General features: G+C 39.8%; 1 protein-coding gene across 3 annotated transcripts in view; it reads left to right on the plus strand.

Annotated features, from left to right (window-relative positions):
• thsd7ba (thrombospondin, type I, domain containing 7Ba) overlaps nucleotides 1-20,002 on the plus strand; it is a 976,604-nt gene that overhangs the window by 81,512 nt on the left and 875,090 nt on the right. For all 3 annotated transcript variants that reach the window (XM_073025771.1, XM_073025781.1, XM_073025776.1), the window contains exon 2: nucleotides 7,792-7,966. In XM_073025771.1, the coding sequence (XP_072881872.1) occupies nucleotides 7,825-7,966 (142 nt within the window). In that variant the 5' untranslated portion in view covers nucleotides 7,792-7,824. The remainder of the gene's footprint in view (nucleotides 1-7,791; nucleotides 7,967-20,002) is intronic.

The raw sequence follows: 20,002 nt of genomic DNA on the forward strand, positions 1-20,002 counted from the left end.
CATTGGAGAGGGTCCAGAGGAAGTTTACGAGAATGATCCTGGGAATGAAAGGGTTAATGTACGAGGAGCATTTGATGGCTCTGAACCTCTGGAGTTTGGAAGATTGAAGAGGGATCTCATTGAAACCTATCCAGTGTTGAAAGAGATAGACGGAATGGAAGTGAAGAGGATGTTTCCAGTAGTGGGGGAGTCTTGGACCTAAGGGCACAGCCTCAGGATACAAGGTATCCCTTTAGAGCAGAGATGAGGAAGAATTTCTGTGGAGAATCTGTGGAATTTATTTTGCTACAGATAGATGTGGAGGCCAAGTCATTGGGTATATTTAAAGCAGAAGTTGATATGTTCTTGATTAGTCTGTGTGTCAAAGGTTACGGGGTGAAAGGGGGGGGGAATGGGGTTGAGAGGGACAATAAATAAGGTTTGATGGAATAGTGAGGCAGACTTGATGGGACAGATGGTCTAATTCTGCTCCTTCTGCCAAGATACCTTTTAATTTAAATCAGTGAGCTTTGAGTTTATTGAGATAAAAAGGCTTCTTCTGAAGGGGAATGGGAGAGTAGACACTGATTAGTGGCTTTGAAAAGGATTTGGTTGTGAATAGTGGTGACATGTACCTTCTCAGGTTATGGGGTCACACATTTATGAATGATTTCTTCACTAAGGACATTTAAATCTCCATTTTCAATGATTGTCAGGCTGAGATTATAGATTTCAGCATGCTAGGGAGATGAAAGGCAATAGTGATGAATGCAGGGAAGTACATTTGAGACATATCATTATCGTGTTTATGAATGACAGAGAAAGCTTGATGGCTGGAATCATATGATCATGTCATTTAATTCAATGTTAGTTTGAAATATAATAGAGAAAGCTGGCAGGTTGTGAATAAAATCCCAAGTGCTTACTTGCCCTTTATTGAAGGGCACAAGTTACCTATACCTGCCTTGATTTTCTGATGGTTTGGCATTAAGCAGAAGGTATTATCTTGATGTTCAATGAGTTAAAATATTGTGTTGTGCCTCAAGGACTAGTCCGCTAGTGAAAGGATTGCCCAGTGAGGATGGTCCAAAATCAGACTGAGGTCATACACAGGATAAGAGGCAATATACTTGCTGAAGTTCTCTTGAAATATGGTGGTTAATTACAAATGGGATTCTCTTAGACATAACTATAAATAAGTAGATCATCTGTTCAGAGTGCTAAATGAGGTAACAATTTGCCAGGATGTCAGATAAGCTCCCTATCTCTTCAAGTAATACCATGTGACCCTTTGTTTCCCTGCGGACAGATGAAGTGTCAACCTAGGTTATATGCACCAATCTTTAGAAAAGAGTTAGAACTTAGATGTTATCATTGCCACTGAGCTAAGTCTAATCTGATGATTACATTTTAAGTGGGAGATAAATTTGAACATTTCTGCTCTTCTGAATACGGGAATGATCAGGATGATAATGTGTAAATTGGATCAGCAGATTTGCGGATGACACCAAGACTGGGGGCGTAGTGAACAGCAAGGAAGGCTATCAGAGCTTGCAATGGGATCTGGACCAGGTAGAAAAATGGGCTGTAAGTGGCAGATGAGATTTAATGCAAACAATGGTATTACACTTTGGGAGGACAAACCAGGGTAGGACATGCACATTGAGTGGTAGGTCACTGAGGAATGCAGTAGAATGGAGGGATTGAGGAATGCAGATTCAAAATTCCATGTAGGTGGTGTCACAGCTAGATAGACAATAGACAATAGGTGCAGAAGTAGACCATTCGGCCCTTCGAGCCTGCACCACCATTTTGAGATCATGGCTGATCAATTACTATCAATACCCGGTTCCTGCCTTGTCCCCATATCCCTTGATTCCTCTATCCATAAGATACCTATCTAGCTCCTTCTTGAAAGCATCCAGAGAATTGGCCTCCACTACCTTCCGAGGCAGTGCATTCCAGACCCCCACAACTCTCTGGGAGAAGAAGTTTTTCCTTAACTCTGTCCTAAATGACCTACCCCTTATTCTCAAACCATGCCCTCTGGTACTGGACTCTCCCAGCATCTGGAACATATTTCCTGCCTCTATCTTGTCCAAACCCTTAATAATCTTATATGTTGCAATCAGATCCCCTCTCAATCTCCTTAATTCCAGCGTGTACAAGCCCAGTCTCTCTAACCTCTCTGTATAAGACAGTCCAGACATCCCAGGAATTAACCTCGTGAATCTACGCTGCACTTCCTCTACAGCCAGGATGTCCTTCCTTAACCCTGGAGACCAAAACTGTACACAATACTCCAGATGTGGTCTCACCAGGGCTCTGTACAAATGCAAGAGGATTTCCTTGCTCTTGTACTCAATTCCCTTTGTAATAAAGGCCAACATTCCATTAGCCTTCTTCACTGCCTGCTGCACTTGCTCATTCACCTTCAGTGACTGATGAACAAGGACTCCGAGATCTCTTTGTATTTCTCCCTTACCCAACTCTACACCATTCAGATAATAATCTGCCTTCCTGTTCTTACTCCCAAAGTGGATAACCTCACACTTATTCACATTAAACGCCATCTGCCAAGTATCTGCCCACTCACCCAGCCTATCGAAGTCACCCTGAATTCTCCTAACATCCTCATCACATGTCACACTGCCACCCAGCTTAGTATCATCAGCAAATTTGCTGATGTTATTTTCTATGCCTTCATCCAAATCGTTAACGTAAATTGTAAACAGCTGTGGTCCCAATACTGAGCCCTGCAGCACCCCACTAGTCACCACCTGCCATTCCAAGAAACACCCATTCACTGCTACCCTTTGCTTTCTATCTGCCAACCAGTTTTCTATCCATGTCAATGCCTTCCCCCCGATGCCCTGAGCTTTGATTTTACCCACCAATCTTCTATGTGGGACCTTATCAAATGCCTTCTGAAAATCGAGGTACACTACATCCACTGGATCGCCCCTGTCTAACTTCCTGGTTACATCCTCAAAAAACTCCAACAGATTAGTCAAGCATGATTTACCCTTGGTAAATCCATGCTGGCTCGGCCCAATCCTATCACTGCTATCTAGATATGCCACTATTTCATCCTTAATAATGGACTCTAGCATCTTCCCCACCACCGATGTCAGGCTGACAGGTCGATAGTTCTCTGTTTTCTCCCTCTCTCCTTTCTTAAAAAGTGGGATAACATTAGCCATTCTCCAATCCTCAGGGACTGATCCTGAATCTAAGGAACATTGGAAAATGATTACCAATGCATCCGCAATTTCCAGGGCCACCTCCTTTAGTAACCTAGGGTGCAGACCATCTGGACCTGGGGATTTGTCAGCCTTCAGTCCCATCAGTCTTCTCATCACCGTTTCCTTTCAAATGTCAATCTGTTTCATTTCCTCTGTTACCCTATGTCCTTGGCCCATCCATACATCTGGGAGATTGCTTGTGTCTTCCTTAGTGAAAACAGATCTAAAGTACTCATTAAATTCTTCTGCCATTTCTCTGTTTCCCATAACAATTTCACCCAATTCATTCTTCAAGGGCCCAACGTTGTTCTTAACTATCTTCTTTCTCTTCACATACCTAAAAAAGCTTTTGCTATCTTCCTTTATATTCCTGGCTAGCTTGCATTCGTACCTCATTTTTTCTCCCCGTATTGTCTTTTTAGTTAAGTTCTGTTGTTCCTTAAACACTTCCCAATCATCTGTCCTCCCACTCATCTTAGCTCTGTCATATTTCCTTTTTTTTAATGCTATGCAATCTCTGACTTACTTTGTCAACCACTGTGGCCCCTTTCCCCCCTTTGAATCCTTCCTTCTCTGGGGGATGAACTGATTTTGCACCTTGTGCATTATTCCCAAGAATACCTGCCATTGCTGTTCCACTGTCTTTTCTGCTAGGCTATCCATCCAGTCAATTTTGGCCAGCTCCTCCCTCATGGCTCCATAGTTTCCCCTGTTCACCTGCAACACTGACACCTCCGAGCTGCCCTTATCCTTCTCAAATTGCAGATAAAAGCTTATCATATTGTGATCATTACCTCTTAATGGCTCTTTTACTGCGAGATCGCTTATCAAATCCTGTTCATTACATAACACTAAATCCAGAATAGACTTGTCCCTGGTCGGCTCTCGTACAAGCTGTTCCAAGAATGCATCCCATAGGCACTCTACAAACTCCCTATCCTGTGGTCCAGCACCAACCTGATTCTCCCAGTTCACCTGCATGTTGAAATCCCCCATAACTACTGCGACATTACCTTTGCCACATGCCAATGTTAACTCCCTATTCAACTTGCACCCAATATCCATGCTACTGTTTGGTGGCCTGTAGACAACACCCATTTGGGTCCTTTTGCCCTTACTGTTCCTCAGTTCTATCCACACAGACTCTACTTCTCCTGACCCTATGTACCCCCTTGCAAAGGACTGAATCTCATTCCTCACCAACAGGGCCACCCCACCCCCTCTGCCCACATTTCTGTCCCTACGATAGCACGTATACCCTTGCACATTAATTTCCCAGGTCTGATTATCTGAAAATGCAATAAAAAAAGTTTTTAAAAAAACAAAAAAAAAACTGCCTGGAATGTACACTGAGATCTTTAATCTCTTGCTTTGGCAGTCTGAGGTACTCACTTGTTTCAAGCAGACTTAATTGGACTGTTGCCTTAGAAAACATAGTAACCTGCCTCAATGACTATCGTTGAATAGCACTTACATCCACTGTGATGAAGTGTTTTGAGAGGTTGGATGATGAAACATATCAACTCCTGCCTGAGAAGCGATTTGGATCCACTCCAATTTGCCTGCCAGTGCAACACTCAACCTTGGAACATCTGGACAGCAAAGGTGTATACATCAGGATGCTCTTTATAGACTACAGCTCAGTATTCAATACCATCATCCCCTAAAACTAATCAATAAGGTCCTTTACCTTGGCCTCAATACCTCCTTATTCAATTGCATCAATTTCCTCACTTGCAGGATGCAGTCAGTATCAGGCAACAATATCACCTCCACGATGTCCACGCTACAAGGTTGTGTTCTTGACCGCCTGCTCTGCTCACTTTACACTTATGACTGTGTGGGTCAGCTCAGCTACAATGCCATATTCAAATTTGCAGATGAATCTACATATAGGAGAGAAATTGAAAATCTGGCTGAGTGGTGCCATAGCAATAACCTCATACTCAATGTCAGCAAGACCAAGGAGCTGATTTTCTGACTTCAGGAGAAGGAAACACATGAGGATATTAGGCGAATACTCTTAATTTGGATACCCATCCATTCCATGTAATTAGAAATGAAAGCAAGCAAGTGGATTGATTTGCATCCAAAAGTAAATTGTAGATTTACTTCTGCTTTCACAAGTGATTAACTTGCTAGCCTTTTAAGTTCACATGAGCGATACTTAAACTCCTTTCCTTCTTTCATCTGATGCAATATCACATGATAGAGAAAGGAAGTGTGGAGTAGATGATTATGTTCACTTTCTCCACAGATACTGGTACACCACACCTTTTAGTAGAAATTGATTTGATTTATGGAAGTTTCATATAAAAGTGGTTCTACTGTTTTCCTTGTCTCCAAAGGTAGGTGGGCAAAGATCTAAAATTAGAATTGACTAATATAGACCTTCTTTTCAGTTATGGGTTGACCTTGTTTTCTTTAGATGTCTTTTTAATGACCTGTTTGACAAACCTGACAAACAAGCACTCTGTTTGTTCTAAAGCTTTTGATCATTCCAGTGCATGCCATACTTTTAACCCTTTATTAATCCAATTCTGATGTGATATTTTATTGCTTGTTTTCTTTCCTTCCTTGAAGGATAAATATAGCATCTACATTTCCTTGGAGATTATTCCAGTATTTGCAAATGCTTCCTTGTTTTGCATATGTATCCACTGAATCTGATTTTATAATTCGAGTGTAATAGTTTGCTTACATTTGCATTAGTTAACCTTCCTGCAAGAAAGTCACATTCAAATCCTTGCTGATAAGTTTTTATTCCTGTCTTATCTGTCTGGAGAATTTAAAGTCGGTGTTCTTGGTTCACTGAACCATTTAGTTCCTTGTTCAGGATTCATCACAAGTACTTTTAAAGACTGTGTCTTAATGAATTTATAAATATATAATAGTCAGAACCTTGGTCATCAACAGACCTATTAGAATCTGAAAAGTAGAAAAAAACTCAATACTTTCTTTACTACAAATGAAATTTTATTTTTCTAGTGTCCTCTATTTTTAATTTAATTCAAATTGTTTTGATTGAAATTAAATGTTAGAAGTAGGTGCTACACTTTAATTAGTGCATTTTGATAAGGCTTTGGCCTCTAATCTATCAAAATAGATTAGACAATGTATTTCATCTGATGTTATTTGGGATTAGTTATTGGCATGGTGGCATGTTACTATTACAGTGTCAGTGATTGGTGATTGGAGTTCAGTTCCTGCTGCTCTCTCTAAGGAGTTTGGGTTTTCTCCTGTATTTTAGGGTTAGTAAGTTGTGTGCATGCTATATTGATGCTGGAAGTGTGTCAACACTTGTGCTGCCTCAGGCACGTCCTTGATGCAAACAACACACTTCGCTGTATGTTTCGATGCTTCAATGTTCAAGCATTAAACACAGCTAATCTGATTATCTTTAGTAGCCTTCTGGACAGTCCTATATTTCCATTTAAGATCAGTGGATTTTACAAGCTGCCTATCACTTTCTAGCTTCTGTCACTATTTTGAGTCTCCCCCTCCTCCACCTGTGTGTCACCTCTTCTCATCTCAGTACACCTATGACTTGCTAGCTCTTTTCTCATCACCTGATGAAGGGCCTGGACCTGAAACAATGATTATCCATTTCCTTTCACAAATGCTGCCTGACCTGCAATGTTCCCCCAATGCTCTTGTGTGTTGCCTCCTATCCTGCTTCATGCTTAATTGAGGAGTTAAAAAGAATATTCCCTGAGTAAGTGCTGGGAAAAGATAGCAAAATCCATCTCTGCTGTTGGGCTCTATGTAACATCCTGTAGTAGTGTGCATTAAAACACATATTGCCAATGAACGGTGATTTCTAACTTTGACTAGCCATATATAGAGGTCCTTGACTTGGAGAAATACTCACAGTCCTCTTTGGTACAGCTAGCATTTACCAACTAAATCAGGGTCAATGATGGAGTTGCTGACAGATCAAGGCAATCTGTCTCTTTGATTAGTCAAAATGCAAGCACAAAAGCCATCGCTCGAGAAAATCTATAACGCAGGAGAGTTTTGAGAACCATGGGTAAGTTCTGATGGGTCTCCCCAGGCATGCAACACTTATCACACACTAGTCTCAAATTATTCAGGTACTGTATCAAAAGAATTTACTTTCTAAAAGAGATTTTATAATTGAGAAAATCAATTCCAATTGTCTCTATCTCGGGAGCGTGATCCAAAGATCGACAACTGGGTCAATGCAGATACAAGCATCGGCAGTGGTTTAACCATCATGGTCAATATTATGTAGTCGAATTAAGATTCTAACAATATTATGTCTGAACAATTCTCTCATGTATGAATATAACAAGATTTATGCCATTGTTCTTCAGCGTGCAATCTCTCTGCTCGATCATTTATCTGGATATAAGGTTTGAAACTGGAAATCCAGAATTCTTTGAGAAATGACTGGAGATTGGATGTCCATGTAATTGATTTTGGGCTATATTGGATAATTACTTTCTTCTTTAAAGAGGCCTTCTTTATAAACAAGGAAACATTGGAAACCGGATAAAAGGTGGATATGTAGCAGTTGCTAATTTTTAAATGATTTCTTCCTCAGAAGCTGCAGTGTTAAGCTGAAATTCTCCGGACTATGAGCCTGAGAGATGAATCTGCCCTGCTGCGGTGCACATGGCAGCGAATGAGAAACTCTATGATGCTTTGGATCTTCTTTTTTCTACAAACAGCAGCTATTCTTGAAGCATCTAAAGAAGCACAGTACATCTGGAGATCAGGTAAAGCTTCAAAATATTCATCTCTTCCTCAGTGCAATGATTGCATCGTAACTTCACTTGTACAGTTACAATTCTATAATTTAGGCAATTTGTTTACCCTGTACTGTTGCACCATAGATTGAATTAGGATGAACTGTCTCCAATAGAAGTTACGTTTACCCCACACTTGCAATGAGTAAGTCTTGCGAATAATTAGGTTTTTAATCACATGCTGTTTAACCAAATAAATTGTCTTGTTTCATTATTTATGTCAAAATGAATCAATATGCAAAATGGCATGAATTGTGAACTATACCATCACTGATTTCTGTCCCGTACAGTTACTTTTATAATAAATTTCATATCTTAACCATTTCCTCCTGTTATTGCAAATTTGTCATTGGATTTGTCTTTACCCTGCTTATCACTGGTAATATGATTATCCTTCAATTTACATTGTTCTTTTCAAATATATAAAATTTCCAAAAGCATGTCTAGAGAATGTGTTACTAGATTGTAACTGAAGAGTTGGGATAGATGATTGAAAGCTTGGCTAAAAACTCAAGTGATTTTAAGTGGACTCTTAAAAACAAATTGGGACGTGTCAGAGAGACAGTTTTAGGAGTGGTTCTCAACTGGGACACAGAAAACTCCAAATTAGCGTCAGAAGGAAGCATTATACAGAAACAGTTGCTTTCACCCTCTGAGTCTGCTCTGATCATGACCCATTTCATACCAGTCCTATAAAAATCCCATTTTTAATTCTCCCTACAGTCTAATCAATTTCCCTTAGACTTGTACCCCTCACCTCCACAACAGAAGCAACAGACAGTGGCCAATAAACTTAATCTGAATTCCACTTTCATGCGTGGGATATCAGGAAAAAAAAAGCAAATTGTTGGCAGCTGTTTCAAGGTTGGAAATGGGGTCTGTGAGAGATGTTGCTAAAGGAACTTAGTTGAAAACCAATAGTTTAGAATTCTTCCTTAACTCAACGGATATTTTAACTGTGCCTGAGGACTATTAAACATGGATATGTAAATGTGATTATAACCAAATTAATAAGATATGTAATGACAGAAGCAACTATAGCAAGCTCCAGAAATTCTGTGAAAGGAAAGGTTGAAATGACTAAGTGATAATGAAAATTCCCAAAACTGAAAGAGCCATCAGAGAAGTTAAATGAACAGAGTTGTGGAAACCAAAAGTATTTCTCCAATGTTCTGACAGTTTTGTGGTTTATCTAAAAAAAAGTATCAGCAAAATTGCACATTTCATTTATTTGTGTAAAATGTTATGAATGTTGTTTGATGAGTAAACTTAAATGTTTGTCTCTATTGACCACTGGCTGTGATTTGTAATTTTACTGACCTACTTATTTCTGGAGGAAAAGTAATATTGTTTATAACCACTAATTTAAAACATACTATTGTAGATTTTCACTTCAGAAAGTATTTTCACACTATATCATTCAATTACCTTGCAATCTGCCAAAGTAACCAATAAAACCACTTCCATCACCACAAGTGATGTGAAGATTTCTTGTTGAAGAGAAGCATGCATTACAGTTCAAGTGTACAAAGCTGTGCCTAAAGTTATGTGAAATGATCATTAATCTGAAATGAAGAGAAGGATTGGCCATTGAGTCAGCAAGTGAAATATGCCATGGATGTTCTGCAGAAAACTTGTTGAATGAAGAATTATGGATTAATGAATATGTATTAAGGGACAGAAAAGAGCTATGAATATGCTTTTATCATGAAAGCTTACTCTCAATTTTAATGATAGAGCAATGGTCAGATAATTTGCTTTTTAAGTGAATTTTCCATCAAAGGCTGGTAGGAACAATGGTCATTCATTATCCATTTTTACATTATCTCTTCATTGCATGCAGGAAACTTTTCTTGAAAAATCCAGTAGAGAATTTATGACTCCCACACAATTTCTCAGCTGTGAAACTGGAAAGAAAAATCCAGCATTTGAGTCTTGTGCTGATTAACTGAGAAATTGCATTTGGAAATCTGCCTCCTCAACCTTTGACAGATCACAAATAGCCCTTTGAATGCTGAGAAATGGCTGTAAGGTTGAAATGATCGATATTTTTGTTACTTCATGATTATTTTAAAATTTGCAAGTTTTAGTTTTTAAGAAGTACTGTATGTGAATCACTTTCATCTTTTTCTGTACTTTTTAATGTGTCTAAGTGACGGCTTCAGTACTAGAATGGATGAGCTCTCTTTGTCCTGTGTACCGTACATCGAAACATACAGTGAAATGCGTCATCTTGCAGGACAAATGCAATCTGAAGATTATGCTGGGCTAACCAGCAAGTGTGGCCATGCTTCTGGCGCCAACATACCATGTTCACAACTAACTGTAAGTCTTTGGAATGTGGGAGAGAACAAGAGCTGTTGGTCTCGGGGAGAATTTACAAAATCCATACAGACAGGAGTGGAATTAAACCTGAGTTGCTGGAACTGTAGAGTGCAATGCTAACCATTATGCTAGCATACCACCCTATTCAAATATATTTCACGCTTAGCATTTAGCAAACAGGGGGCTGTGCCTTACCAGTTCTATGTACAGGGTTTGCTCTTGTTCTACTACGTCAATGCATTTCTCTTCAGAGGAGTCTCCTTAGCAGATCCTCCCAAGATATTCCTGCCAGTTGGCCAACACAAGGTAGGTGTGAATGCAACAGGCAGGCTGATCAGTCAGCATGGGTGATTGCTGTGGCTGGGAGACCCTGGGCCGATCTTGGTGAGCAGTGATTTTCTTTTGCTGTTCTTCATAGCATGACAGTCGTGAAATGCACATGGTTTCCTCAAGTGTCACTTGACAAGATTATCTTTACTGATACTGGTGCACTTTTAATCAAACACAAAAATAATAATCGCAAAGGAATAGCAAGGAAATACACTTAGTGGCCCCTTTATTAGGGGTACATTAGAAGGTGAACATAGTGTGGTCTTCTGCTGCTGGAGCCCTTGCATTTCAAGGTTCCACGTGCTTTCCATTCAGAAATACTCTTCTGCACACCACTGTTGTAACCAGTCCGGCCATTCTCCCCTGACTCTCTCTTTAACAAGGCATTTGTGCCCACAGAAATGCCACTCACTGGATGTTCGTTTGTTTTATTTTGCACCATTCTCTGTGAACCCTAGAGACTTCTGTGGAGGAAAATCTTAATAGATCAGCAGTTTCTGAGATACTTAAGCCATCCTGTCTGGCACCAACAATGTGGCCACTGAGTGAATTTCCTTGCTATACCACGGTCGAAGTTACATACATCAAATTTCTTCCCCATTCTGATGTTTGATTTAACAACAACTGAACCTCTTGAACTTTGTTGGCATGCTTTAGTGCTTTGAATTGCTTCCACTTGATTGGCTGATTAGATATTTGCATTGACGTACAGCTGCATTTTGTAAAGTGTCCACTGGGTGTATATGATTAGTAGTTTTGATAGTTGATGTTTTGGCTTGATGTATAGCTGTAACTCATAATTAAAAATAATTAAGACCATATTTTATACAGCTGAGAGCTCAGAAAATAGCTGGAACGAATAGCTGAATTTAGGACATAATAAAACTTTGCTTGTGCAAATTTTAAAACCAGACTTCCTCTGTGTTTGGTACTTCTGCTTTGTTCTCAGCAGTGTAATAATAATTGCTGCTCCAGATGCTGCTGATGTGATAAAGAGATTGATTAATTTGACTTGAAAGGGCATTTGCTCATAGAGACTCTGGATCAGCACCAGAGAGGAGGAATCAAGAATCCCAGAAGTGTTATGAAACTTTGTGTGTGTTTACATTCAGCTGCTGCTGAAGTGACTACTCTGCAACTTTTTTAAGATTCTTGCAGCACAAACAAATATTTATTTTTCCCCATTCCTTGAAAGTGGAATTGCCTTTATTTCTTATGGATCCAAGAGATTTATAGAATCAAAACCTTTGTTTTCAAAGCATAAGATAGCAAATCAGTAATTGCCTTTTGGAACTTTACTGTTGGCAGCCCGCATCGCTTCTATTTCGCACACGTCTGCCCTCACCCTATCCACCCACTACCCCACCAGGGATAGGGTGCCTCTTGTGCTCACTTATCACACCTTCAGCCTTCACATCCAGCATGTAATTCTAAGTAACTTCCACCATCTACTACAGGATCCCAACCCCAAGCACATCTTTCCCTGCCCCCCCACCCACTTTCTGCTTTCTACAGGGATCGCTCCTTACGTGGCTCCCATTTGTCCCTCCCCACTGATCTCTCTCCTGGCACTTATCTTTGCAAGTGGAACAAGTGCTACACCTCCTCCCTCACTACCAGTCAGGACCACAAACAGTCTTTCTAGGTGAGGCGATACTTCACCTGTGAGTTTGTTGAGGTCATTTACTGTATACGGAGCTCCTGGTGTAGCCTCACGTATATCAGAGAGACCTGACGTAGATTGCGAGATCGCTTCGCTGAGCACATAATGCTCCATCCGCCAGAAAAATTGGGATCTCCCGGTGGCCATTCATTTTAACTCTACTTCCCATTTCCATTCAGACATGTCAGTCCATGGCCTGCTCTACTGTTGTGATGAGGCCACACTCAGGTTGGAGCAGCAACGCTTTATATTCTGTCTGGGTAGCCTCCAAGCTGCTGGCATGAACATGGACTTCTCGAACTTCTAGACATTTCTCCCCCTCCCCGCCACCTTCCCCTTCACCATTCCCCATTCCATTTCCCTCCCTCATCTGTCTTCTGTCGTGTACCGTTCAGCTGGGTCTTCCAACGTAAAGAAACAAACTACAATAAATTCAGAGTGGATCACATTATCAATGCATTACTTGCAAGGGGAGGTATACTTCCAGCCAAGTTTCATCTGGAAATATAGCTCCGATCTTCTGTTTCAACCTAAGCACCTTTATACTTTTGTGACAAAGAACAGTGATTAGGTTGCTCTATTCCATAACATTACATTCCTCCATTATCTTCATTCGTATCTCATTCTCACATTTGATCTTTAGAAGTTCCATCCTTCTCCCCTGTTATCAAAACTTCCGTTAAAAAAATTGCCAGTCATCAAAGAAAATAGTCTATTCCCATGTAACACAAACACTCTTGTAAGTTTTCTCACTCAAACCAGCAAAGCATCTTAGGGTTTCATAGGCCCCATTTCGTTACATTACATTTTACAAAGTTTACAAATTCATAAAGATTTCAGCGTTACAGATATATTTCCACATCTCCTATCAGATTGCCCTTTATCTCTTTCACCAGCTGACTTCCCAGCTCTTTACTTTGCCCCTCCCCTCTCCCTGTTGCCTACTACCTTGTAATTCTTCCTTCCCTCACCCCGCCTTCTCACTCTGACTCAGCTGAGTTCCTCCAGCATTTTGTGTATGCTACTTCACAATCTGTTCGGTTTACTCTTTCTCTGATAGTATTTCAGTCTACCCAATTATCCCTTCATTTTAAGTTTGGTATCTTAGCGTACTTATCCCGTGCCTGCTTAAAGGTCTACAGTATCCTTGTTCCAACATAGAGAACTTAATTGTGGTTCTCAAAATGGTCAGAACGAGCTAGAGGCATGGTCGAGATGGAGTCAGGTTGTGTGAAATGGAGAAAAATCAGAGCGGAGGAGATTTAGAACTCGTCCACCTAAATTGAGAGTGACAATTTGCCCCACTGTATGACGAACTGAGGCTGAGGCTGTGGGCCTGCTCCAGGCTTTCTGATTACAGGCTCACTTTAGTTCTGAATGCCGTTGCTTGCTTTTATTGTTTGCAGGATTTGTGTTTTTTCTCTCTCTGTCTGCCCATTGAGTATTTGTTAATCTTTTTTTTAATGGGTTCTTTCAGGTTTCTTGTTTTGTGGCTGCCTGTAAGGAGATGAATCTTGAGGTGGTATAATTTATCCATACTTTGATACTAAATGTACTTTGAGCTCTGAACTTTGATTAACCACCTTGGGAAGAAATCTGCATGCCTTAATGTTGTCCCTGACATCATGTTTACTCAAGCTAATTTACATTACTCATAACCATCTTCTGAGCTGGTTTAATTGTTATACTAAACCTCTGCAATCATGCACAGTTAAACAAACACCCAATGAACAAATTCCCATCGAGATTTCAATATAGCAAAGAAACACCCAGCCCAGTTGATGCAGTAAAGGCTAATCAGGAAAATCCAAAAATCAGGGGAGCTTTGCTATAGTTTATACCAACACACCAAATAAGAGCTGGATTAGGCTGCACAGTTCCCCAAGCCTCCCCTGCTGCTCAGTTTGATCATGGTTGATTTATGCTGGCCTTGAATCTTTTGTATCAGTCCCCCGTAACCCTCAATTCTTCACGCTTTCAAATACTGCACTGCACCATAAGTATATCAAATGATCTGACCACTCCCATTCTATGTGGCAGGGAATTCCATACGTCACCCTCACACTATAGGCTCGTGATGAATTATCTATTACTGTAAATCCAAGCTAACTTGGATAACTCTACAATGCATGGGGATAACAATGAAAAGGTCATTTCTAATAAGTAAACATGTCTAGGGTAAATATGATTAGGTTAAAAATAAACATAAAAGTTTGAATGTTCCTTTCAAGTGAAAATGAAGGTAGTTACTGTATGAACACTGACACACCCGTGCAAATTTACCGTTTGCCATGAAACAATAATTTAACATACCAGTATAAACTTAGATCAAATATGTATTGACAAAATATCTCAAACTATAACAAACACAATAATACTATATAATGAAAAATAAAGAGAAAGCCCATCATAATTACAAATAATGGTCTATATTGTGCATGTAATTGTTGGAGCTCACTTTTGCTTCTCTTCATTTACTCACAACACTGAAACGGTTTTGTGCAGATGAACCTGTCCTAGGAAGCAAATATTCATGCAACTTCCAAGAAAGCACCGTCCAACCTTCATCAACCAGCTAAATAAAGCTTTTCTCTATATTCTCTGCTATCATTGCCTGCATGAGGATTTCCCAACATCAGTATCTGTCCTTCCAAATGGGTTCTGTGAGCGTTTCACTATGTTCCTCTCTGATGTTCATTATCCTTTTCCAATCTCCTTCTTTCTTCTTCTTTGATCCCACACTCTGTCTAGAAAATAGCTTTCTTTGATCTTTTCCTGCACTGTCTTGATAGGAAAAAATGTTAACTAAACAAATTCTTTTGGCTAATTCAACAAGCCTAACTAAATCTTAATTTTAAACAGTAGAAATGGAATTCTCAATTCTATAACGTAATTAAAGGAACACATTGCATTTTGAGAAAATCTGCAGGAAATAAAATACCCAACAGCGTAACTGAACTAATAAAATAATACATGGTTTTAAATTAGGGTATTACACAGAGATTCACTATTCTTTTGTCGGTGACTCCACCACAGTTGGATACCTCTTAATGCCATCCCTCTCAAGCTCCTTTAGGATGACATGTTTGATCAGTAATTCTTTCAAATTCAGCGGAAGGCAAAGCAAAACTGTCTAGCCCGTTTTGATTAGACCACCATACTATCTCAGGAATTAGCCTAATGAATCTCATTATGACTTCTTACCTACGTCCTTTTTAGCTAAGTGGATCAAATAGAATACAGTATTTTAGGGCAAGGTCTTGCTAACAGTCTGTACAACTCAACAAAACCTCTGGATTGTTAAACAGCAACCCCATTGCCATAAACGCCAATATACAATTTGTTTACATCATCGTCCTATGGCAGACCTGCCTGCTAGCTGTGATTCAGGCGCCAGAGGATTTAGTTCCCTCTGAACTGAGCAGCACAGCAGTGTAGTGGCTAGCACAGCACTTTACAGCATCAGTGACCCACGTTCCATTCCTGCCACTGTCTGTAAGGAGCTTGTATGTTTTTCCTGTGACTGCTTGGGTTTTCTCTAGGTGTTCTGGTTTCCTTCCACAGACAAAGACTTACCGGTTGGTAGTCTTTGTAAATTGTCCTGTGAATAGGCTAGGGTTAAATCGGTGGTTGCTGGGCAGCAGAAGGGCCAATTCTATGCTGTATCTCAATAAATAGCTAACTTCAACTCTTGCGGTCTCTCCATTTAGACAATAATCTTTCTTAACATTCCCCTTAGTGAAGTGCATGACCTCGTACTTCACCACATTAAACTCCACTTTCCAGACAGTCATCCATTCACTTCATCCATCTACTGTACCTTCATTGAGTAATTACCTATAGTATTTGTACTTTCAGCCAACACTTCCGATTTTGTTCTCGTTACCCTAGACAGGTCTAAAGTCATTGGGAGGTTGGACCTAATAGAAATAGCACTTATGCTTGGGATAGAGTGGTTCTGGTCTTGTTAACATTCCACGTCCTGTAAAGTCTTGTGGTATCATGCCAACTACATGCAGGAATTTTCCTGATAAAGCGATACTCCTATATGTTGAATGCCATTGAGAAGGAGCAATAAGGTCAGCAAAGTCACAGCATATACGTCAAGTAGATTGACTTTAATATCCATCATCACCCGTGAAACTGTAAAAAAAGCGGACAGACAAACCAGCCAAAATGTTTCTGTAGCAGATAGTGAGAATTCAACACAAGGCAAAACATTATTTGAATTTATTCTTGTAAGTCATGTATTCAAAGTTCAAAGTAATTTTATTATCGAAGTACATATATGTCAGCAAATACAACCCTGAGATTCATTTTCTTGTGGGCATGCTCAATAAATCCATAATAGAATCAATGAAAGTCTGCACTAACTTGGGTGTCCAACCAATGTACAAACAACATTGCAGACTCACCTGCCAGTAAGAACAGTGATGTACGTATTAATGGCCAAGCAAGGGTACTATCCCCACAGATAATCAATTAAACTATAATTAGGTTATTCATCTAGCCACCAGAGCCCTAAACTGGTGGTGTGAAGACATGAATTTGAGTCTGGTTGTGTTATTTGGGGACTAAATTAAAATAAATTTGAAATGAAAATCTAGCAAAGAGATTGGGCATAATGAAACTATAGGGATATTGCAAAGATCCATCTTGTGGTCCATTGTAACTCAGGAAAGGAATACAGTCATTCCTATATTAATGCAATTGACTCTGAATTGCTCTCTGAACAGGCCCAGTTGGTCACTCAGTGCGAAGGCAATGGTGGTCTAACCACAACTATCATCCTGTGAATGAATAAATAAAATTACAAATGGTCATGGGTGATGTGCAGACATAGTAGGTTAATAATACTAATCAGAATACCTTCTGAAAAATAGAATTTAGTTCTTTCGTGACTCTCCAAGGGACCATCCATAGATGTGATAATTCAGAATCAGGATTATTATTATTGACATTTGGTGTGACATTTGTTGCTTTGTGACAGCAGTCCAGTGCGGGAAATAAACATTATAATAAATTACAACAGAATATATAGTGCAAAAGAGTAATGACAAGGCAGTAGTCATGGACTGAATACTGATGTTGGGAGGGGAAAAAAAACTGTTCCTAAAGCATTGAGTATGTGTTCTTAGGCTCCTGCACCCACTCTTTGGTAGTAGTAATGAGAATATGGCATGTCTTGGATGATGAGGATCTTTAATGATGGAGTAGGACTTTTTGAGGCATCTCCTCTTGAAGATATTCTTGATGGCATTGAGGGTTGTGCCCATGATGGAGTATACAATCCTCTTCAGCCTCTTTCGATCCTACATTTGGAATCTCCATTCTAGGCAGTGTTAACTGCTCTCCACTGTATATCTGTAGAAATCTGCAAATGTCTATGGTGATATAACAAATCTCCTCAAACTTCTAATGAAGCAGAGCCTCTGATATGCCGTCCTCATGATTACATCAATGTATTTGGCCCAAGATAGATCATCCAAGATGCTGATTCCTAGGAACTTGAAAATCCTCAATCTTTCTACCTCTGACCCTTCAATGAGGACTTGTGTGTGTTCTCCCACTTCCTCCTTCCTGAAAAACCACAATCAGTTCCTTGGTCTTACTCAATAGTCCTTGGAAATATATCTTCCTCAAGATCAGTGGACTGCTGTTATACCAAATGAAAATGATTCAAATCTGACAAATTAAAAATCAACATCCATGAAGCATTGTGAGACATTAGCATCAGCAGAATTGTATTCCATCACCGTATGTGACCTTATAAACGGGCATGTCTGTTCATCTGTGTCAACTCAGTTCCAAAACTAGATCAAAATGGGTTCTGCAGAAGAATATGCCAAAAGCACACCAATAATATATAAAATTTTGATTTGATGAGCCAAAATTTGATCAAGTGTATGTAACAAACCAATATTAATTGAATAAGAATGTAATTACTTGGATGATAAGACATAAGACAGAGGAGCAGAATTAGGCCATTCAGCCCATCGAGTCTGCTCCACCCTTGGAGGGCTAATCAATGAACCCTCTCAACTCTATTCTTCTGTATTCTCCCCATAAACTTTGATGTCCTGACTAAACAAGAAGCCTCTACTTTAAATATACCCAATGACCTGGCCTCCACAGCTGTCCGTGGCAATGATCTCCACCACTGTCTAGTTAAAGAAACTCTAGATGGTGAGATGTGACCTTCCTGTCAGATCATGCACAGCTGGAGCATTAGCACTGTAATAATTCTAGCCTATACTGTGCACAAGACAACTTTCTATCTACCTCTGGAATGCACGTTTTCAGGGAACAAATGGAAAGGGATGCCTTTGTTGATATTATATCCATATTTTTTCAAGGAATTTTCAAATTTCAAATTGCCACTTCCAAGGAATTACAAATCTATATTCCAATAATTTGTGTTTAATTTATATCTCTTTAGCAATTTGCTGTGTGGCAATCTGCTCCTTACTTTTTTTCATGAGTGACAAAGCTGGATCAAGTGTCACACCTTTAAACTCCAGTCTATTTCAGGAGTCGTACAGACATGTTCCCTGTACTGGTACTTGGAAAATGTCAGACAAGCTCTCAGGGAATGCAACCAGAAGTGCTTGGTTCATTTTCGAGTTAGGTGTAGTTTTACCTGGAGCTCAGTGGCTACATAATGTACTGCATGCTGAGCAAGGCTTGTGACTCGTTGTCTAACATTGCATTCTTTCAATGGAATAAAAAAAAGGCAGCCATGAAAAAGATAAAATACTAAGAGAATCAAATTGATTTGAACATAAGGATGGACAGAAGGTCATTAATGTAGTGAATTACTATTTCTTGGAGATAAATACTTGGGAGAAAGCTAACAACGAATCATTAAACACCAATCATAAATCCTGAGTGTTCTCTTTGCAAAACAGATTTTTGAGTGCATAGGGCTGAAAAATCAATGTTGTTTTTTTTTCCCCAAGACAGTTGGACTGTACTCCAGGGTGTTTAAAGAGATGAGGAAAAAGGATTTGTGAAACTTTCTGCTGTTTTGAAGGAGGAAGGAAATGCTGGAAAATAAAAAAAAACAGAAATATACAATGTTATTTCTCATTTTCCAAAAGCGACCTCAATGAGAGACAGGAGGAACATAACATGGGTATCAACCGAAGGCTGCTTGTTATTTTCGGCCAACCAGCTGGACAGAAAGGATTTTAGCTTTTCTGTTTCCTCCTCCTGGTTCATGGATCTCTCATTGCTGTGTCTTTGTGACAGTGATATTGCACAGCAAACTACCCCAGGATCTGAGAGCAGCTACGCTGAGCCCTGCAGGGTCCAAGCAATAGTTGCCACTTAAGCTTGGTGCTCGACTTACAGTTGCACATCATCTGGTCGTGGAGAGTGAAATCCCTTTGGGTTCTGATTAATTTCAGTTGTCATGTTGCACACTCAATATGAAATACGTGCAGTCAATCGCATCCTGCTATGCAGGAGAAGCTTATAATCCTTGCAAAGCCACATGTTTGCTCCACCTGCTCCTGTTAAGGCACTAGGGCACAGTATGCCTTTCAATGGAGAGCATCGACAACCTTTCTTATGTAAGAGAGGAAGGCAAACTGTGAGATGTTTCAAATATGCATCACAGGCAAAGCCTTCCCCACCACTGAGCACACCTATACAAGGAGTCACCAGTTTCAGGAACAGTTATTACT

The sequence above is a fragment of the Hemitrygon akajei genome, chromosome 2, assembly GCF_048418815.1.
Source record: "Hemitrygon akajei chromosome 2, sHemAka1.3, whole genome shotgun sequence".
Classification (NCBI taxonomy): Eukaryota; Metazoa; Chordata; class Chondrichthyes; order Myliobatiformes; family Dasyatidae; genus Hemitrygon; species Hemitrygon akajei.